This window comes from Mesoplodon bidens, assembly GCF_964165515.1.
Source record: "Mesoplodon bidens genome assembly, chromosome: 3".
Classification (NCBI taxonomy): Eukaryota; Metazoa; Chordata; class Mammalia; order Artiodactyla; family Ziphiidae; genus Mesoplodon; species Mesoplodon bidens.
Window position 1 is genome coordinate 166467215 of NC_138178.1, and position 22852 is coordinate 166490066.

Sequence of the window (22852 nt, forward strand, 5' to 3'; positions counted from 1 at the left end):
AATACATTGAATGTAATCAAATTTCCCTACAACTTTACTGAACCACAGACTCTTAATATTGGCATTCATTTTGTCCAAAGCCAGAGCACCAAGAGTAATAAGTGAATGTGTTTCATTTTAAAAGGTAAATATTGAGAAACCTGCTCTGTGATCCTAGAAATCTCTGCAGAATATATCAGTCTAAAGCAGTCCTCCCCAACCTTTTCCATTTGGGGGCACACACAGAAAATTCTAGAAGTGTGTAAGGCACAATGGAGAAAGCAAAGGCAACTGGCCCAAGGACTCAAGCATCCCAAGCCCTTGCCAACCATCGCAAGAGCCGAAGGGACCAATCCCCAGGCACACCTACCTCCCAGGGACCAGGTGGGAAGGTTTACTAGAAGAAAGTAAAGGTAGGAGGTGAGGGAAAGTAAAGGTAGGGATTTCAGAGCAAATCCTCAAATGAGCCTTCTCTTAACAAGATGGGTGACCTGCCTTATCTAACAGTACATTCTTCATCCTTCATACGCCATTCTGAAACAAAGTGATTTTCAATTATTAGCATTGTTTTTCAAAATCAGCCTGCCAAAACCCAGCTGTTTCCGCACAGTCAGGCTTTCTGGGCTGTGTGGCTCTGGATTCGTGGGAAGGACCCTCGCTCTGATGAAACTGCTTCTGCTCTCTACAGCAGACCCAGACGTTCAGCCAAGAAACAAGCGGACAGAAGGTCACTGAACTGGGGGTGGAAGGCGGAGCATCCATAGAGCCGGGCCGAAAGAATGCCATTATTCGAGAAATGATTGAAGAGTTTCTTCAAGACTGGCCAGAGGAGTCATCCTCTTTGAACTCTGGGGGTTTAAGAACGCTGAGCACACAGTTGGCAGATTCTTCCATTGACCCTTTAGGTCAAACAAGGTTAGAAGGGTGGAAGGAGCTTCTATTCTTTATAAATCCAGGAGCTCGACTTTGTCCGCGAGTGCAAAGACTCTAAGGAAAGGCACGTTGCTGTTGCTGTTTTATTAATAGCTGCATCTTCCTGTTTATCCAGCACTTATTACCCAACTTTCTTGGACAGCCGGCCCATCAACAAGCCAACAAATATTATCAAACCTGCTCTATATGCAAGACAGGAGGCAGCGGATATGAGAGAGACACAAAGATGCCTAAGACACGCGGCTTCAATAAGTCAGGAGCATAGACACATTTCTAATTAAGTCTAAGGTAGATGATGATAAATGCCCCAATAGAGGTACCAGCTAAGTGTCTGGAGAACTCAAGGGGAGGTGGGGAGGGAGTCCAATGGGCTTGGACAGGGTGGTAAAGATCTAAGAAGGCTTCCTAGGGGAAATCACCTAAGGTCTGGGTCATTAACGATAAGAGCAAAAAATGGCATTCCCAGTGGCTTCTGATGTCACATGGGTCCCCCTCCTGGAGGAAAAGGGACTGTGTCCTGTGTTTTGGGCTAAATTGTGTCCCCTCAAAATTCATATGTTGAAGTCAAATTGTGTCCCTTAAAATTCATATGTTGAAGTTTTAACCCCCAGCACCTCAGAATGTGACTGTCTTTGAAGATAGGGTCTTTAAAAGTGATTAAGTTAAACTGAAGTCATTAGGGTGGGTCTTAACCCAGTGTGACTGGCATCCTCATAAGACGGGGGAGTTTGGACACAGAGATACACATAGAAGGAAGACGATGTGAAGATAGATGACCTTTTATAAGCCAAGGAGAGAAGCCTAGAACAGACCCCTCCCTTGAGGCCCTCAGCAGGATCCAACTCTGCCTACACCCTGATCTTGGACTTCCAGCCTTTGGAACTGTGAGAAACTAGATGTCTGTTGTCCTAGCCCCTTAGTCTGTGGTACTTGTTATGGCAACCCGAGTACACTCGGACTTTCTGTGTGCTTCGCCCTGGCCCTGAACACCTCCCACCCTGGAGACTGTCCCCAGCATCCCAGAGGGACATGACCGGCTTGCCCTCCTCCCTCCCCCACCTGGTCTCAGGGTTCTTAGCGTGGCTGTGGCTCACTGGGCTCAACTCTGGAACCACACACATTCTTCCTCACGGTCAGTAGGCTGCCCTGGAACGTGATCCTGGCAAGCCTGTCCTCCTGATGAGAGCTAAAAGCCAAGTCACACTATCTCCTACTGTCTTAATCACTTTCTATTTTATTAACCCTTCTGTGATTCGTCCACTTCTGAAGTACCAGGGTCTCCTGTCTCCTTTTAATTTTTTTTTCATCTTCAGAGGGAGATCATGCTAACAGCCAAATTTGTTCCATTTACAACTCTTCATGGAGATTGAATGTGGAAAGAACAGAGCTGTATGACTTACAAAGCAGATTTGGCTTGGCCTGCCCATGCAGCTGGGTTGGAGCAGAATTTTTGTGAAACCAAACTCTTAGTGAAAGGAACTGGGGCCGATGCAATGAGCCTACTTTAGAAAGACAGTTCAATTTAATGCCCTGACTCACCTTATCCTGACAAACACTAGCCTGACCAAACTGCTTAGAATATAAAAGTTAACACAGGCACCAGAATCAGAGCTCCCGCAGTTGGCTAGCTGAGATCCTGTGTTGTTCATTTGTTATCCCCACAATGAGTGAGTGCACCTAACTAATCCTACAGATCACGCTCCTCTGTGAGGCCCACGGAGAATAAGGGACTTGTTCAAGGTCACTCAGCTTCCAAATCCAGTCTCTTTCCACAGCACAACACAGTTTCCTGGGATTAGGAATCCTGTGACTTTGGGCTTTATCCCAGCTCTGCAAATGACAGGTAAGGTGACTTTGGACAAATTATTTCCCATCCCTGGTCTCCAGATTCCCAACTCAACTATGACCGTCCCGTCTCTGGGTAGACTTCCTTGACTCTCTTGGGCAGAGTTAGTTGTCCCCAGAATACTTATTCCAGGGCAGCCATGTGGTGGTCTCCAAAAGAGTTGGCAACCCCCCATCCTGCGGATACACACACACACACACACACACACACACACACACACACACTCCATTTCCCTTGGGTCCTCAAAGGAGCCCTGCCCCCAACTAAAGGACGAAGCATGGGCCAGCTCGGCCCTAGCCCACCCTCAGCACTCCCCCAGCCACAGTGCTACCTTGGGAGGATCCATAAACACCTCAGACCTCATCTTCAACTCCCCTTAGACAGGGAAGATCAAATTTTACATTTAAAACACAATTCCAAATGTAAAATAGATAGCTAGTGGGAAGCAGCCGCATAGCACAGGGAGATCAGCTTGGTGCTTTGTAACCACCTAGAGGGGTGGGATAGGGAGGGTGGGAGGGAGACACAAAAGGGAGGAGATATGGGGATATATGTATATGTATAGCTGATTCACTTTGTTATAAAACAGAAACTAACACACCATTGTAAAGCAATTATACTCCAATAAAAATGTTAAAAATAAAATAAAATGCACTAGTGAAAAGAAAAAAAAAACAAAACCAATTCCAGTCTGGCAAAATCTCAACTTTGTTCTTTTGAAACCTCAGGGTAGGAGAGGCGTCAGACACTTGAGAGTTCTGAAAGTACCACTTTGGGAGTTAGGAGAAGTGTTCTACGCAAGCCAGTCATAAAATTCTAATTCATTTACCCAGAAAGTTCCCAAGAGGTTTACAACTGTGGCATCTGGGCTGGGTTGCAGTTTGTTTGAACAAAGTGCTGACAAGCCCAAGATCAAGGTTTCTTCCCTTAGTGCCAATCTGCTCGTCACAAAGGGAAAACCCTGAGTCATAGTCCCAACCGGTATTCTCCGCTCCACCCCAATCGCAGCTAGCTCGCCCGTAATTTGCCCCAAGGGGGAAGAGTGAGGATGTGTGGGCTCTTCCCCACCTGCTGACAGGTGAGGTGAGTATCAAGGTTTAAGTACAGCACAGAGACATGGCAGACTCAGGGAGCCACACTTGACCGGATGCCCTATGGCTTGGTTGGATTTTGGACAACCCTCCTTGAACCCAGACAGCGCAATTCATTGGAATTTTATAAAAATCGTCCATGAAATCTATACATAAATTTAATAATGACCCTTAGAACAACAAACTAGTGAACATAACAAAAAAAAGAAACAGACGCACAGAGATAAAGAGCAAACTAGTGGTTACCAGTGGGGAGAGGGAAGGGCAAGGTCAAGATAGGGACAGGGGATCAAGAGGTACAAACTATTACGTATAAAATAAACTATAAAAATATATTGTACAGGGCTTCCCTGGTGGCGCAGTGGTTGAGAGTCTGCCTGCCAGTGCAGGGTACACGGGTTCGAGCCCTGGTCTGGGAGGATCCCACATGCCGCGGAGCGACTGGCCCCGTGAGCCACGATTGCTGAGCCTGCGTGTCTGGAGCCTGTGCTCCGCAGCGGGAGAGGCCGCGATAGTGAGAGGCCCGCGCACCGCGATGAGGAGTGGCCCCCACTTGCCGCAACTAGAGAAGGCCCTCGCACAGAAACGAAAGGCCAACACAGCCACAAATAAATAGATAAATAAAATAAAATAAAATAAAAAAACCCTGCAGCATGAGACAGAGAGAGAGACAGAGAGAGGCTATGTGTAAAAGGAAGTGTTGACATACCCTTTAAAAAAAAAAAAAAATATATATATATATATATATATATATATATATATTGTACAACACAGGGAATATAGCCAATATTTTATAATAATTATAAATGGAGTATAACCTTTAAAGTTGTGAATCACTGTGTTGTACGCCTGAAACATATAATTTTGCACATCAACTGTACTTCAATAAAATAATAATAATAATAATAATAATAATGACCCTTAGAAAAAACTTGAGGGTGAAAAAAGTTAAAGAAAAAGGTAATGGGGAGAAGAGATCAGACCAAATAACTTCCAGAGTCTCTGTCAATGTTTGACCTTCCTTCTTAGGTATGGGATGATTATAAAGCAAGGAGTCCGACTGAGTCTTCAGTCAATACTCATTTGACAAATACAAATGATGGACCAGGCACTAAGGATAGAGCAGAAACAAGATAAGAGATGCAACAGACAATAAACAAATAAGTACAGCCAAGATATGGAAACAACCCACATGTCCATCTGTGGATGAATGGATAAAGAAAATGTGGTATATACATAATATAGAATATTATTCAGCCATAAAAAGGGAAATCTTGGGCTTCTCCAGTGGCACAGTGGTTAAGAATCCACCTGCCAGTGCAGGGGACATGGGTTTGAGCCCTGGTTCAGGAAGATCCCACATTCCACAGAGCAACTAAGTCTGTGCGCCACAACTACTAAGCCTGCGCTCTAGATCCATGAGCCACAGCTACTGAGCCCACGTGCCACAATTACTGAAGCCCCTGTGCCCAGAGCCCATGCTCTGCAACAAGAGAAGCCACTGCAATGAGAAGCCTGCGTACTGCAATGAAGAGTAGCCCCCGCTTGCCGCAACTAAAAGAAAGTCCGTGCCCAGCAACGAGGACCCAACGCAGCCAAAAATAAATAAATAAAACAAATAAATTAAATTAAAAAGGGGGGGAATCTTTCTATTTGCTACAACATGGATGGACCTTGAGGGCATTATGCTAAATGAAATAAGTCAGAGAAAGACCAGTTCCTCAGACCTCACTTATATGTGGAATCTTAAGGGAAAAAAAGCTCATAGATACAGAGAACAGATAGGTGGTTGCCAGAGGTAGGGGGTAGGGGTGGACAAAATGGGTGAAGTGAGTCAAGAGTTATAAAATAAATAAGTCATAGGGATATAATATACCTCATGGTGACTGTATTTCATGTTTGAAGGTTGTTGAGAGTAGATCTTAAAAGTTCTCATCACAAGAAAAGAAAATTTTTTTTAACTATGTATGGTGATGGATGTTAACTAGACTTATTGTGGGGTACGATATATACATTGAATCATTATACTGTACACCTGAAACTAATATAATGTTACATGTCAATTGTGCCTCAATAAAACTATTTAATTAAAAGATAGTCATCAGGGCTTCCCTGGTGGCGCAGTGGTTGAGAGTCAGCCTGCCGATGCAGGGTACACGGGTTCGTGCCCCAGTCCGGGAGGATCCCACATGCCGCAGAGCGGCTGGGCCCGTGAGCCATGGCCGCTGAGCCTGCGCAGCCGGAGCCTGTGCTCCGCAACGGGAGAGGCCACAACAGTGAGAGGCTCGCGTACAGCAAACAAAACAAAACAAAACAAGATAGTCATCAATCAGTGCTTCTCAAAGTAAGGTCCCGGACCAGAAGGATTAGCATCATTTGAAAGCCCAGGCCTCACCCCAGACCAACTGAATCAGAAATTCTGTGGGTGGGAGCCAGCAATCTGTGTTTGGAGCCCTCCAGATGATTTTACACAATCTCAAGTTCGGGACAAGTAATAATGATTCGAGCTGTGACGGAGAATGATTGCAGGGTGACTTTGGACAGGTTGGTCAGGGACAGGCTCTTTAAGAAGGTGTCATCTACTGAGCTGAAGCCTGAAAGAGGAGAATGAACCAGAGAGAGTTCCAAACAGAGGGACTTGAAAGTGCAAAGGCCCTGGGGTAGGGATGCTCTGTTTGAGAAGACAAAGGAGGACAGTGTAGCCTGTGATCAGTAAAGAGCATCTGGCCCATCTTATGGGAGGAGGAGGGTCTGAAAGTCAGCAAGTCTACACTCTGGTCGACCTCTCCCACGGACAAACTGTGGGATACTGGGACAGTCACAGAGCCCTCCCAAGTATTCTCTAAAATGGGGAAAACGATCCTGAGCCTGCCTACTGGGCTGTCTGAGAAGTCAGTGCATACGAAAGCATTTGGAAAAGCGAGAGGCAGTGTTCAAGTGGGAATTATTATAATTAAGGGAGTCCCTTAAGGATGTAACTATAGGATCCAGCTTCCCACAGTGAGTAGCCATCAGACCACAGGCCAGCGCCACCTGGTCCTGGGCCAGCTCCTGCTCTCTAGAGCTAAATGAGATTGAGACGATCCTTTAAAAAGGGTCTGTTTAGAAGGTCTGAGGTGCAGGATTTCCCAGAAAGGTCTGATTGTGGAACTCTTGCATTCTTAGCCCACTGGTCAATCTAAGAATATTCTTGGCTTCGCAAGGAATTTGTGTTTTGCTCCAGCTGCTTGCAAACTCTCCCCAGGTGTTATAAAGGCAACGCCAGATTTCTTACAGGACCAGGCCATGTGCTATCATCACAGTGAGAGCTAATTTCATCCACTGATGCCCCTTTCCTGGAAGAAGGCTCCACCCGGGACTCTTAGAGAGCATGGAGGCGATACCATTAGAGGTGGTCCAGTCATTAGTTTAGACTGACTGCAAAATCACTGCCTCCAGTGAAAAGATACTATCTCTAGAATCTGCCTGCCTCCAGAAGGTACCCTCACCTAGTAGTCACAAGCATGTCCACATCCTGAGTGGTCAGGGCTGGAGGGAGCCTTGGAGGCTGTGGTCTAGCCCCTCTTGTATAGATGGGGAAATGGAGCCCCGAAAGAGAGGGAAAAGGAGCCACAACCCCCCCACTGAGTTTGTTGCAGTGATGAGATTAAATCAAGACCCCAGTCGTGATTTAATTCCTGGGCTCCTAAACCAGGAATCTTCTTCAAACAGATGTCAAGACACCACTTAAAAACCAGGGTTTACAGAACAGAGCCCAAGAGATTGGCATGGCATTCAAGGCCATGCCAAGTTCCTGCCAAGTTCCTTAGCCTCATCTCTCACTCTATGGCTGCCCCGACCCCATGTCCATGCTGCAGCCATGCACTGGCTGTCGTAAATGGGCAGGTGACCAACGGGCTCATGACCAAGGCTGGTCCTCATCAGTAGCCCTCAATGTGCTGTGAAGCTTCTGGCCTCCATGTCTTTGCCCAGGCTGTTCCCTCAACCCAGAAAGCCCTTCACCATCTCCCACATGAAAATTCTACTCAAGCCTCCAAACGTCGACTTAGAGGCCATCATATCCATTGCCAGAGCAGAATCCCTGTCCCTTGCGGGCAACCCTACAGCACCCAGTCATACTGCTCTCACCACCCCTCACACTCTGGCTCATATAAAGACACTGATGAGTTATGTGCACCCACCCTTCCCCAACTCCCACTCACATCTGCTCAGCTGTGAGATCCTGAAGGCAGGGACCAACTCTTATTCATCTTTAGATCCCCTCCCAGCACTTGGCAGTGTCTGACACAGAGACGTGCTCAGTGAATATGTGTATAATCAAATGGATGCACAGATGTGTAACACCTGTCCTTATGGAAGGATTCTGTGATCACTCCAGCCAGGGCCAACAGAGAGCCTCGTACCTGCTTTGGCTGCTGTCCCATTACCTTGGGCTATAACTATGTATGTGTTGAGTTCCCTACGTCCTACCAACCTACCTCAACTCCTGGCAAGAGAGTGTGAATTCCCAAAGGTAGTGATGATGCCTGATTTATCTTTGTGTGCACAGCACAGACCCCAGCATGGAAATGATAAATGAATGAAGTCCATTAATGATGGACAACTATGTGGACAACTGTGCCTGAGATGTAATCAGTTTCTCTCACTCATTTGAACACTATACATACAATTCACCCCATGTCGCTTTTCTGCTTGTTCAACAAATATTTATCAGGTGCTAAAAATACAACGGTGAACAAGACAGAAAGTTCCTGCTGGACAGAGAGCCATTAAATAAATAATCACAAATGTCTATTTATCACAGTTACAGAGCACGCAGCAGAGGACACAGTACAGGATGCTGCGGTCACTGCTAAGTTGGCTCGGAGTTCATCGCCTGCCCTAGCGGCCCCCTCCCATCATGCTTCATTTTGGGCACAGTGGCTTCAGCAGAAATGGCCACCCCTCATCCAGCTCCGATGCAGAAAACAGATGACTTGTCTTTCTCCCCAACGGCAATGAAGCAGAGTCCAGGTTTTTTTGTGTCTTTGCAATATTTAATATAATCTCCCTTAAATTATTATCCCTTGCTTCCCATGGGAACTGTTGAAGATGCCAATTTCATACTGATTCCGGATGCAAAGTCTGTTCTGTCTGACCTCATTGATTCCTGGGGGATGCGTTAAGACCTGTGAAATATGTGGGGCTCATAAATCAACTCTGTCTGGGTTTCTGCAAATGTTTTAGCTTGAAGGAAAGTCAGTTCACACTGACAAGTCCCCCACGCCTCACCATCTCCCAGCCCCGACCCGCCCGCGTCCCCTGGAGCCTGTGGATACTGGCTGCCTGGGGCAGGGCCCAGGGCTGGCTGTCCCCATCTCCCCTCTGGCCCGGCTCCGAAAAGCCGAGGGGAATGGGCGGTCAGTCCTTAACATCCAGTCTGATGTCTGAGTCCCTCTGGAGGGAAGGAATCCTGTGAATGTCCTTTCCCTGCCAGCCCCCAAGGAGATGGCCTGGGGACCCTTCCCCAAGCATGCACCTCTGTTTCCAAGACAAACAGGAGCCTCCTGCTGGTTGCTGGGCTCCAGGGGTTGCCAATGGCATGTCATACAATTGAATGGCGCCCCTTGGAGTTTTGCGAGGAGCTGACCCCGGCTGGAGGAGGATCCCTGAGAGCCCATCCCCCCCATGGCAGAGAAACAAAGTCCCAGGTCCAAGGTGGAAAGAACACAGCCTGCCACAGATTCCCCTGTGGCACAGCCCAAAGCCTGCAGGACGGTGGAGGTAGGTCTCTTTGTAAATCAGTCTGAACAGATGGTTCTTCACAAGCATCTTTTCCCATCAGCCCCTCAGCTACCGTGTAAATTCAATTCAGTTCAACACCCACTGAGTGCCGGTGGTCCAAGGAAGCATGCCAGGTGCGGGGGCACACACAGTAACCATGGCCCTGGCGTGCAAGGAACAGAGAGATGCTTGGTCATCTTGGTCCTCCCTCGGCACCCAGCACAGTGGGGGCCGGTCGGGGGTGGGCTTTGAGGGGTGATGAGAGACCGAGTATGGAAGTGAGTGAAGGTACCCCCACTCGCCTGAGTTGAACGGTGCCCACACTCTCCTTCCATTCATCCCTTCACTCATTCATTCATTAGTTGTCAATAGCTTATTGAGAATTCACGCTGCCAGATGCTGAGGATAAACAGTGGATGCTGGCTGCGTCCAAGGAACCCTCCCGCCACAGTCCCAACTCCCAACACCCACGCCCTGGTGAGAGCATGTGGGCACCTGCCTGCCCTCTGTCACACACCTGGGGGCTGCCAGGAAGCCGCGGCCTTTCTGCCTCCAAGTGGGAGACCAGTCAGACTGCTCGGGGGTCATCTGACTCAGGGTTCTCTCTGATGACGTGTCAGACCAGCCTACCAGCACTTCCCAGTCACTGCCTGCCCAGCCAGCGTGGCCTGGAGTCTGTCTTTCTGTCTGTCTGCAAGTCCATGTGTCCAGAGAGGCTGGCAGCCAAAGGAAGAGAATGAATGTACCCATCTGCCTCCTAGGCACCCCCAGGGGTAAGAGGGTCCCAGAGAACAGCTCAAAGGCAGGCCCTCTGGCTGAGTGGAGCCAGGGAGAAGAATCAGCACGTGGTCGCAAACCCAAACGCAGTGCCTTTCCCTCGCCTTCTTTTTTTTTCTTTTGGCCACACTGCTTGGCATGCAGGATCTTAGTTCCCTGACCAGGGATCGAACCCGTGCCCCCTGCAGTGGAAGCACAGAGTCCTAACCACTGGGCCGCCAGGGAAGTCCTCCCCTTTCCCTCTCCCTCCTCAAACCTCCCCACCTGGGATAAGGCGCCAGCAAGCACCTGCCCCCTGTCTGCCCCTGTGTCTGGGCAGGGATTGGTAAGATATGACGCAACAGAGTGGCTGCCCCTCCGGGAAGGGGTAGGGAGAGTTACAGCAGCAATTGCTTAGGGGTTGCAGACAGGACTGTCAGACACTCAGCACATCCTTTGCTAAAAACAACCCCACAAAGTAAGTATTATCATCCCATCTGGTAGACAGGCCACTCGGAGGGTTTACCGCTCGGAGCTAGGCACCTGTGCGGGGATGGGGTTCGAACCCCAGCATCTCTGAATCGAGAGCCCACGCTCTCCCCACGCATCCAACTGCCTCCCACCACTCCCTGGCCTCATCACCGACTCCCTCCAGGCCTTTGAGAAAACAAAGATCCCCTTTCTTTGGGTAACAGCAGGTATTATAACTTGGGCCTCGCAGATGATATTTGCTTGAGGCTCTTGTTGGCAACATTAAATATGATTCCTAATTTATGGTTTTAATCAGTTTCATACTGATTTTGAAACTGACCATACTGATCAGTTTCATATGGTTTTCAATCAGTACGCATGCACACACTCTCCGTAACACTGATACTTTGCTTTCATACGGTATTTTTACTTCTTTATTTCCTTTCATCCTTTCCTAATAGCACAGAGAGTTCCCAAATCACTCTGTTTCTTGCATCACGCTGGGGTGGGGGTGGGAGCCGCAGACACCATGCACACACGCAGAGCAGAGCTATGCAGAGCTCCTGCAGAAGCTGCCAAGGCGGGCGCAGGACCTATGCGAGCAGTTCTGCTCTTCAAGTTTGCCCGTGGTGTGCTCACCCCCCTTCATCCAAAGGATCTTTGAAAAGAAATCTACAACCAGTCTCGACGACAAAGGAGGAGGTACAGACACCTTCCCACACATCCAGAACCACTGTGCCTCTTTGAGAAGCATCATCACATGCATCTCCCACTGATTTCAAGCACACATGGCTGAACGGGCTGCAGTGGTCCTCCAGCAGGGGTTCTCTGGAGATCTGGCCTTAACACCTGCCTTCACTGGAACCATCAAAAGCAAAGCTGGATCGTGCTGCTGCTCAAAGTTCCCACATCTCCATCCTCTTGCAATTCCCACACCTGCTCTGTACACACAACTGGCTAATCCCAGAATGGAACATATTGAAAAGGAACACGACCAGACCAAGGAACATAAGGTGAGAGCCAAGAAAAAGTTGTGATTCATTGAGAAAATTGCCACGCTAGGCAGCGGGGAAGTGCCTACTTCACACACAAAGGCACCCAGGGCCAGGCGTGCCCCACAGTGGGTTCCCACCCAGCGCGGAGGCTGGCCAGTGCCCTGGACCTCACCACAGGCCAGGGCCAGTCCCCATGGGTGGCTCCAACTGTGGGTGGTTCGGGTTTCCTCATAAATGGAGGACTGACATGGTCCTAGCAGAAGATGTCACCAAGCGCGTGGGCTGGTTGAAACACACAAGTAGAGAAGGACCACATCACGAGTGATCCAGGTGAGAACGAGTTAACAGAAAACCCAGGCTGTCTGGACACAAACATTATCTTTCCTAAGGACTGGGAATTGAAGAAATCATCTGGTCCAGGGAATGCGTTTTGCAGACCGATGAAGCCATGGACCCTTTCTCAGAATAATGCTTTTAACTGCATACATTAAATTCACAGGATTATGAAAGAACCCAATTACACTGAAAGACAGCTATCAAAATATTTTTAAACAAATGTATAATATGTATAGTAATATACACGCTTCTTTATCAGTGACAAAAATAAGAAATGACAGGACTGGACAGCAGGTCTAGTATCTCCTACAATTTTGAAGTAACGGTAAGTGAGAATACTTCAAAATAATACTTCAAAATACATCAAAAACTTCAAAATATGTCAGAATAACTGGTACAGCTGTAATGTGATGTATAAATATCTGTGTTTCTCTTGTTAATACTGCCACAGGTGTTGCTAAGAGTCCTGTGGCTTACTGCCTCTATAAAGAAAAATAATACTAAATTTCATAAGAAGTTAGTAGAGAAAAAAGATGAAAATGGATCCCCTAAATTCCATCCACAGACCCCATATTAAGACCCCTAATCCCTTCTTTTTACAGATAATAAATCTTAGGCCAGAGAAGCCAAGTGACTTTCTTTTTTTTTGGTTTTTTTTTTTTTTTGCAGTACGCGGGCCTCTCACCGCTGTGGCCTCTCCCGCTGCGGAGCACAGGCTCCGGACGCGCAGGCCCAGCAGCCATGGCTCATGGGCCCAGCCACTCCGGGGCACGAACCCACACCCCCTGCATCGGCAGGCGGACTCCCAACCACTGTGCCACCAGGGAAGCCCCCAAGTGACTTTCTTAATGGCACACAGCTACTCTGGGATCAGAGTGCAGCTCTTACTGATGTCCTGCCTTTACCACTACAGCTTCAATTTAGGCTTTAAAAACATTTCTTTTGGATTTTTTGTTTTTGTTTTTAAACAAAAGTAATACATTCTTCTAACAGATTCATATAATATAGGAATTTCATTTAAAAAATAAAGTTTTTACCTTTCTTTAAATGCAGACCTATCTAAGAGTAGACAGACGGACAAGAGCCTTCCTGGACCAGCAGCATCGCATCACCCAGGAGCTTCTGCAAAATGCAGAACCTCAGGCCCCAGACCAGACCTGCAGAGTCAGATTCTGCATTTCCCCAGGTGACTCAGGGGCACATTCACGTCTAAGAAGAGCCGCTCTGCACAGCCTCCTGGAGCCCCTTCTCTGCTGTATTCTCCTTGGAAGCACAAGTAACCCCAACCCCTGACACTGAAAGTGGCAAGAATTCAACCCTCAACCCTCGAAAAGCCTTGCATCCTTAAGTCTAATTCCCAGAGGAAAGAATAAACAATAACAGGACTAGGGGTTTGGAGTAGGAGAATTCATCGCGGAATGATGAGATCTGACACAGTAAAAATTCCATTAGAACAACTCGGTGTTATTAACCCTTCCTGAGAGCCAGCCTCCATACTAGACCAGGCATGTGCACTATCGCATTGAATTCTCACAAATATCCTACACGAATAGTTAATGCTGTCATCCCTATTTACAGATGGAAAAACTGAGGTTCAGAGAGGCTGAGCTGCTTGCTCACCGTCCCAGCCAATGATCGGGAGAGACCTGAGCAACATGGGACAACCTGAGTGGGGGAGGCCGCATGTGAACAGGCTTGCTGAGGCCCAGTTCACAAGGACATCTGAGCAAACCTGACTGTGTCCCACCTCAATCCTGGGTCCCCCTCCTCACCAGGGCTGCCTGGTCCTGATGCCTTTAGCAGCTAAAGAACCGAGTGGTTTCTGCTTCCTGTACTCTCTTTCCGGTCTCATCTGGAGGGCTTGGTTTCAAACCTGTATTAAAAAAGTAAGAAGAAAAGCCTGCAGGCGGCTGCCCCATCCAAGCACTCTTGCCCTTCTCTTACCTGCTGGGTGGTTAATTGTTTTGTTCCACAATTAAATAAACCTAGCCTTTGCCGGCGTCTCGAAGCATCTGACTGAAGTCTCATTAAGCACTGAACTGGGCAAAGCCCAGCAAGGTCTGCAAGGTGGGTGAGTACCACGCTCGGTTTTAGGTCATTTTAAAAGTTTGCAAGAACTAGGCCCTCAATACATTTTCAGACTCGATGACTCTCTACAGGTTATCTCAAGACCCTAGGATCTTTCTCAATTAACATTTACCACGTGATACTCCGTGCAGACACCGGGCAAGATATTTTCACATGTTATCTGTGAGGTAGGCATTGTTGTACCCATTTAACAGATGAGGAAACTGAGGCTCCAGTCTCACAGCCAGGAAGTGGCCAAACCAAGGTGAGAATCAAGGCCTGGCTGGCTTCCCAGTTCCAGCCCTCTCCACTCCAGCACACACAGCCTTCCCACCTCTGCCTTCTCTTCGAACTTCTCAGGAATCAATCAGAGGCCACCTGATAGTTCAGCTGCTAGTTCCGTGACTAATCTCCCTTCCTTGACGGTAAGCTCTGAAGACAGCCCCACGGCCGTGCCCAGACTCCCTGCCCCCCTCAGGGCCTAAGCCAGAGCCTGGCACCAAAGAGGTGCTCTATAAACAGTGACTGAATACACATTGGCCGGCTTTCAGGAAAAATAACTCAAGAGAAAGCCTCAGGCCAATGCCATTCATCTTCCAAAGGGATCCATTTGTGTTCCTCTCTGCCCGCTCAGGCGCTTTGATCAATGAGAAAACCCCAGGCCAGGAGGGAGTATAAAGATATTGCTTGTAACTTCACAAATGACCAGAGGAATTCCTTCAGTCCCTGGGGTAGCGCGGCTCTAGTAAAAGACTGCTTTCTCAGTTGTGAAACATTTCACAAGCATCAGTTATTGGTGGAGTCCCTAGATTTGACACTGAGCCAAGCTGATTAGCACAGCCAGAACGAAGAATGTCCACCCAGAGTGGTGACGAGTTGAGCCCCAAATGGGACAAATACGCGTAAACAAGTGGCATTAACATTCAGGGACCCTAGCCAAAGGTCCTATTCTCAGAGGCAGTATGACGATAGAAAGGTTCCTTAACGGGGGTTCAAACCCCAGGTGCCCAGTCGCTCAGCTCACCCCTCCCTGAGCCTTCAGCACCAACAGTGTTAACTCCACAGCATCCTGCCTTTCCTGCATCAGCCCTTTCTTCCTTGCCAGTAACCATGTCTATCTGGCTCTCCATCCTCTGAGATGCTGACCACCAGATCTCCCAAGGGGCCAGCATCTGGGGGACACAGTCTAACCAGACATGAGTCCACCACCCTCATGGAAGTTGCCCTGGTGCTGAGCACCCCCAAGCCAAGATGCCAGTTTTCTTGATGACAAAAACTTTCTTGGTTCCTGAACTGTAATTCTTGGATTACTGCCTGCATCACTCTGCCTGCAAAGGTCCTGAATGATCCAGATTTACATCTTGGGGCTTGTGGACTCAAATCTGAGGCCAAACTTTGTTCCAGAAAGAGCAGGGTCTAGTCACCTCCCAAGTGGAACACCAAACAGAGAGGTCAACAAGGAAGCTCAGGGCTTCAGGGGACCCGGGCTCTGAGCCTGGCCCTGCCCAGCCTACAGAGGCAGGGGACAAGGCAGGAAATTGCTGCCTTGAAAGTGGGTCCAAAACCCAGAAAGAGTAAGCCTCGGTGAAAAGTGTCCACTTGCTTTTTTAAGGCAGACTTACTTACAGTTTATGGGAAGAAACCAGGGCATGGGAAGGACAAAAGAGCAAGGGCACTACGTAGGAAACAGTTGGCCAAAAATTTAAACTTCAATTGGATCAAGCCTCTAGATTTAACTACTACCAGTTTACGGAAAAATAGAGGGTTGAAGGAATACGTTAAATACCACACTGAGAACACAAGCAGCAATATCCTAAATGCAGGAAATTCTACAGGACAAACGACTCAGCCTCTTCAACAAATACGTGGGAAGAGAGACAAAGAAGATTAAGAGATAGTTAAGAGATTTGTCAACCAAATGCAATCTGTAGACCTTGTTTGGATCTGATTCTAAAAGAAAACAATAGAAAGGGGACACTTATGAAATGACCAAGGAAAGTTGAATCCCACCCAGATATTTAATGATAAAAAGGAATTATTGTTGATTTTTGTAGGTTTGATAATGGTATTGTGACTATGATTTTTTAAAGAAGCTTTTATCTCTTAGAGATACATTCTGAAGTATTTAAGGATAAAATGATTTGATGCCTGAGATTTGCTTTAAATTGATCCACTGGGTCAGAGTAAAGAAGAAATGAGAGTGGGTCTGTGTTGAGAATTACCAAACTGGGTGAAGAGTAGACAAGTGTTCATAATGACCTCTCTGCTTTTGCCTAGGTTCAAAGTTTTACAGAACAAAAATTTATTTACAGGGCTTCCCTGGTGGCGCAGTGGTTGAGAGTCCGCCTGCCGATGCAGGGGACATGGGTTCGTGCCCCGGTCCGGGAAGATCTCACATGCCGCGGAGCGGCTGGGCCCGTGAGCCATGGCCGCTGAGCCTGTGCGTCTGGAGCCTGTGCTCCGCAACGGGAGAGGCCACAGCAGTGAGAGGTCCGCGAACCGCAAAAAAAAAAAAAAAAAAAATATTTCCCAAAAATAGAAGGCAAGAGAAAGCCCTAGTGTTTCATCATGGCTCCAGGACTGACTCTTGAGAAGCTTGAACAAACTTTTACCTCGCTGAGCCTCAGTTTCCTCATCCAGAGCCTGAATGGGTTCCAATCCTGGCTCGGTCCTCATTTGCTGTGTGACTTTGGACAGATTCTTAACCTCTCTGTGCTTCAGGGCCAACAGGAACAACAACAGTCCTACCGCAGGGGTTGTGGTGAGGATTCAACATGTTCATTCAGGTAAAGATCCTGGCACGCAGCACTACATGTTTGGTTTTATTCCTACTGCTGCCGTCATTACTGCTGTTGATTATTTTCTACATTGAGGAGGAAGAGGAGGAGAAGGCCCCCTGGAGATGTGGTCTTCCTCTCGCAGAACACCCAAGTTTTAGAAGCGTTTCCCAATTCTCCCCATCACACTGGAGCTGCTCACTCCAGCTTCCTCCCCAGGATCAGACCTACATTCTGGGAAACAGGGACACTCCTTCTCTGGCAGTGACAACCCCAATCACCTGCTTCTCCTTTCAACAACGTCCCCCTCTCGGTTCCTTCGGTTCCTCCCCCCTCTTCCCCCGTCTCTGAGCCCTGCTTCCCTGTGGCCTGTTCCCAGGCCCGCCTCTCTCATCCCTGTTCCGGTCCTTCTGGGGCCCCCTCCCCATGACTTCCCCTCTCATAATGCCCAGAAGGAGCTGTGTAAACCAGAAAAGGCAGGGTGGGGTGAAGGGAGGTTGGAAGGAACCCGGGACTTATGAATGCATAAGGCTGAACTTTTTGGAAGTGGACGGGCCGGGTGCCAGTCCTCCTAGGGTTCCTGGATCGTATACTCCTTACAAAAGGGCCATTATGAAGACTCCACATCTCCCGTGTGACAGGTTGGGGCCTGTAAAAGTGCATGATGTCACAGGGACCAGGAGATAAACAGGGTTCCCAGCCGGGCCTTATTCTCGAGGGCACTGGGATCCTGGAAAGAGGGCTGTGGGAGGGAGGGGGGTGCTTCAGAGAGCCCTGTGGCCATTCCAGGCTGTTCCCCAAAAGGGGCCTGCAGGACTGCCCAAGACATCAGGGAGCCCTACAGCCCCCCGAAGCCCCTCCCGAAACCCTGGAGTGACTCGGTGGGTCACTCCACCCCCTTCCTCACTTCAAGACGTGCACATGGTCACTCAGCTTATCCAGCCCCACAGGACATCGTGGAAGAGCATCACCCCACCCCCAACCTCTCTTTCTCTGCATTTGCTTCGGGATCATTTCTTTTCTACCAAACGAGAGAGGTCACGTGGGTGAGTTAGGAAAATGTAGTCTGGTTGTCAGGAGAGCTGGACTCCCGTAATTACCTAACTTGGTGGAGTCCACATTCCCTTTTTTATAAAAGGAAGAGGCTGCTGCAGTTAAAGATTGTTAAAGTCCCTGCCAGTTACAGCGGCCTATTGTTCTACTGGTTATAAGGAAGTACGTTACTATCTTCCCCACCAGTGCTTCAGTCCACGGCTTGATTCAGTCTACTCTTTCCCGTGAACGCTTATCTATGTTCAAAGTGACCACTGGCCAGCTCCCCGCCCACCCCCACCCCCTCACACACACACACACACACACACACACACACACACACACACACACACACACACACACACACACCCCTTGAGACCAGTAAGAATAGAAAAGTTTAGTTAAGGTGTATCCAATTTTCCCTTTTAGCTCTGAAAGATACTTGTTTGCATATTATTTCCATGTAGTCAAATGGAAATGCACATTCATTTGCATGAACCTATAGAAGACATTACAAAATCACCAACACAGCCTCTCTAACAGTGGGTTACAGCTCAACACTTCAGAGCCCTGAAATGGGACCAACAAAAATCTCACTAAGTAGACTGATGGTCTCCCAAACTTTCAGGGTATAGGAAGGAAATCTTAGAATTTCAATTCATATTTATTTTGATCACATCCTTTAAATTTTTCTATTTCTTACATACACTTTACACTCCTCCAACCGTATTAGAATAACCGGATATGCATGTAATTTATAAACATGCATATGGTAATGGTCCAGGCTCAGAAAGATTTTGCAGATGGGGTGCATGATCAAAAACTTCGGCGCCATCATCACTCTAGACCATCTCCCAAAGCTGGAGACAGTTGCAAAGTTTTGGTCCAACCAAAGCTGAAGCAACAAGGGAGGAGCCCAGGTAAACCTCCACCAAGGCCACACTGGCCAACAGAGCACCAGTGCATACCAGGGCACCTGTCACACCACTTGCCAACAGCCTGGGGACATCACGGCATGTGGCGTCTCCTTCCTCCTGAAGGTCCACTCTTGCTATGCGCTCCCATCAGCGAGGCTCCCTTTGGGCAAAAGAACCCTGGTCTCCACCCAAGGAACCCACTTTCTTTCCAGAACAGTTGGCCTTGGCCCTCAAGGCTTCTTTTATTTCAGGAGCAAACCTTCAATTCGAGGGTGAGTGATGCTGAAGACTCTAGAAAGCTGGTCCTTTCTAGATCTTCTCTCTGGGATTCACATACTGCATCTGACCAGATATATTTGTTATCGAAGAGAGAAAACATGACCTTGGTCTTCAAACAGATAGATGATAGATATGATCTAAAGGCAGATAGACAGATACATAGAAGAATGATTGATAGATAGATAGACAGAGAGATAGAAATAGATAGATAGATAGACAGATAGATAGATAGATAGATAGAAATAGATAGATGACAGATAGATGATAGGTAGATAGATAGATCGATAGACAGATACATAGATGAATGATTGATAGATAGATAGATAGAAATAGATAGATGATAGGTAGATAGAGCGATAGATAGATACATAGATGATAGATAGATAGATGAAAATAAAGAAAAAACAAATTGGCTTTCTGAAGGACTATCAATAAGACAGTAAACTAAACTCCCCACTAGGTGGGAGGGTACCCAGGGACACAGGCTGCTAAGAGTGAAAGAACCATGTACCACGTAGGTTGTTTCACTGGCTCATTGCATGAGAACTGACCTCCCATTTGGGGTTGACCTGCTAGACTAGGACGATGCCTTCACCAATGGAGAGGCAGCCTAGGACGCTGGGCTACTCACCTACACACTGGTTGCCTTCATCCATCTGGTATCCAAGGCGACACATGAGAGGCCTCGAAATCGTGGGGTAGTTTGGAGCTGACAGCGGGGGTGCAGCTGCTGGGTACGGACCTGAGTAGGGGTTGGAGTAGGGGTTGGAGTAGGGCCCTCGATACACTGGGTTTGTTCGGGGGATGCATAAATACCCGCCGTTCTGGTTAACACACATCATGTCTCCTCGGCAGGCCTCAGGGATGGTCCGGCACTCATCAATGTCTGCAAGGGCCACAGAAAGGACAGGCGTTAGTGGCCCCTTGGCCACACTGTGCAAATTTCAGCAGAGCTCTGTACCAAGAACGCCATGAAGGACCCCAAAACGCTCTTTACCAGCATCTGCTCCCAAACATGTAGGGCTGCGCCTGGCAGCTACTCCCCAAGTATTGGCTGAATTGAATCAAATTGACAAGTGTCACCCAAACATCAGCCGTCAAATACCATCATCATGATGTTTGGGCCGTAGCTGCCAAAACCTGTACTGTCGGGCTTCCCTGGTGGCGCAGTGGTTGAGAGTCCGCCTGCCGATGCAGGGGACACGGGTTCGTGCCCCGGTCCGGGAAGATCCCACATGCCGCGGAGCGGCTGGGCCCGTGAGCCATGGCTGCTGAGCCTGCGCGTCCGGAGCCTGTGCTCCGCAACGGAGAGGCCACAACAGTGAGAGACCCGCGTACCGCAAAAAAAAAAAAAAAAAAAAAAAAACCTGTACTGTCACATGCTTAATACTTTTCTCTTAAATGAGCCCACATTGAAAACCCAAGTCGGGACTTCCCTGACTGTCCAGTGGTTAAGACATTGCCTTCCAATGCAGGGTGTGTGGGTTTGCATCCCTGGTCAGGGAGCTAAGATCCCACAGGCCTTGGGGCCCAAAAGCCAAAACATAAAACAGAAGCAATATTGTAACAAATTCAATAAAGACTTTAAAAATGGGCCACATAAAAAAAAAAAAGAAAGAAAAAGAAAACCCAAGTAAGCATATTTTTTCCATCTTACGTCACGAGAGCAAATGAAAAAAACCCTATCAATGATCAAAAATAGAAGGTAAGTAAAAATAAATATATAACGATTAAAATAAAGATTGTTTATCTGTGGATGTATCACCTAAAAACATCTCAGGTATTCTTTTGTGTCCACATGACACTCGGGAAACGCTGGGATGGACCTAATAATTGTACCCACTTCTACTCCAAGTACCAGCTGGGCGGGGAGAAAGAGTCTGCGGCATCCAGAAAGACAAGGCTTGGCCGAGAGTTAGCTTCATATTGGGAAAGCAGAGACTTCCTCGTGCCAACAAACAGGGCCCGTTTCCAGCCAGGCTGGTGCTCTGCTTGTTGTGTCTAGAGCGGAGCGGCAGTGGCAGGGGGGTAGGTTCTCTAGAAAATCAGCCTTGCGGGGCCAGGGACAGGGGAGGCCTGAACGGAGGCGCCAGCATGAGCAGCTGCCCTGACCCCGCGCACCGGGGCCTCCCACCAGCCTTGGGGTCTGCTCCATGTGGGGCTGGAGGCTGGGAGAGAGAGGCCTGAACCCTGACCGCTCACTCCAGCCACCTCATCCGAGAGACTCGTGCCAACTCCCGCCTCGGGAAAGGGAAGCGTGGAGTCCCATTTTCTAGCTGTCAGCCTGAAAGCGTCATTCAAACTGGTGGGCCACAAAAGACAGCTGCCGCCCCCTCTGCATCCCTTGGCACATTCTCAACCCCCTTCACCTTAAGTCAAAGTGCGAGCCTAGAGCTTCCAAGGCAAGGCTTTTTTCCCCACCACCCATCATTCTTTTCAACCCTAACTAAGCTCAGAGACTACAAATGATTTGGCCTGAATCGAATATCATTAAAAAGGTGAAAATATCCCCGAGGGGAGGGCTTTATTCCTTTTCTATACCCTATGCTCCAGCCACAACAAACTCGTCTATACTCTGAATGTCTTTCCAATGCCCTGGTCTTTGCTGATGCTCTTCCTACTACCTGGGACGCCATTTCTCCGGATCCTATCCATCCTTCAATACCCAATTCAAATGTGACCTCCGTGAAGGCTTTCTTTATTGACCTCAGACATAAGGCATCACTCTCTCCCCTACTTCTGCAGGGCTGATTGCTTTTACCTCATCTTGACAGTGACTTTATTCTACCCTGTACAGTTTACTCTCCCACTAGATGGAGCGCTAGGAGGACAGCCCCAAAATGTCTGTCCTCTTCCTTGGAACCTGTGGCTACATTAGGTTACATGGCAAAGGGGAATTAGGTAGGGATGGAATGGAATTAAATTGCTAATCAGCAGATCTTGAGATGGGGACTTCCCTGGTGGCACAGTGGTTAAGAATCCGCCTGCCAATGCAGGGGACATGGGTTCGAGCCCTAGTCCGGGAAGATCCCACCTGCCATGGAGCAACTCAGCCTGTGCGCCACAACTACAGAGCCTGTGCTCTAGAGCCCATGAGCCACAACCATGAGCCTGCGTGCTGCATCTACGGAAGCCCGTGCGCCTAGAGCCCACGCTCCACAATGAGAAGCCACCGCACTGAGAAGCCCGCGCAACGCAACAAAGAGTAGCCACAACTAGAGAAAGCCGGCGGGCTGCAATGAACAGCCAAATATAAATAAAAAATTTTTTAGAAGGGTTCTCTTAAAAAATAATAATAATAATCTTTAAAAAAAAAGAAGAGCTTGAGATGGGGGAATTATCTAGGAGTATCTGAGTGGGCCCAGTGAAATCACACAAATCCTTACAAGTAGAAGAAGAGGCGGAAGCACTGGTCAGAGAGACGAGACGACAGACACACGTGAGGGACTTAACTTGCTGGCTTCGAAGATGGAGGAGGGGCCATGAGCCAAGGAAGAGGGTGGCCTCTAGAAACTGCAAAAGGCCTTCAGCCGACAGCCAGCAAGGAACCAGGGGCCACAGTCCTACAGCCACAAGAAACTGAATTCTGTGGGGATGTAAATCCATGCAG

General features: G+C 48.2%; 1 protein-coding gene across 2 annotated transcripts in view; it reads right to left on the reverse strand.

Annotated features, from left to right (window-relative positions):
- FBLN5 (fibulin 5) overlaps positions 1-22852 on the reverse strand; it is an 85201-nt gene that overhangs the window by 54873 nt on the left and 7476 nt on the right. For both annotated transcript variants that reach the window (XM_081227712.1, XM_081227711.1), the window contains exon 4: positions 19874-20128. In XM_081227712.1, coding sequence (XP_081083838.1) covers positions 19874-20128 — 255 coding nt within the window. The remainder of the gene's footprint in view (positions 1-19873; positions 20129-22852) is intronic.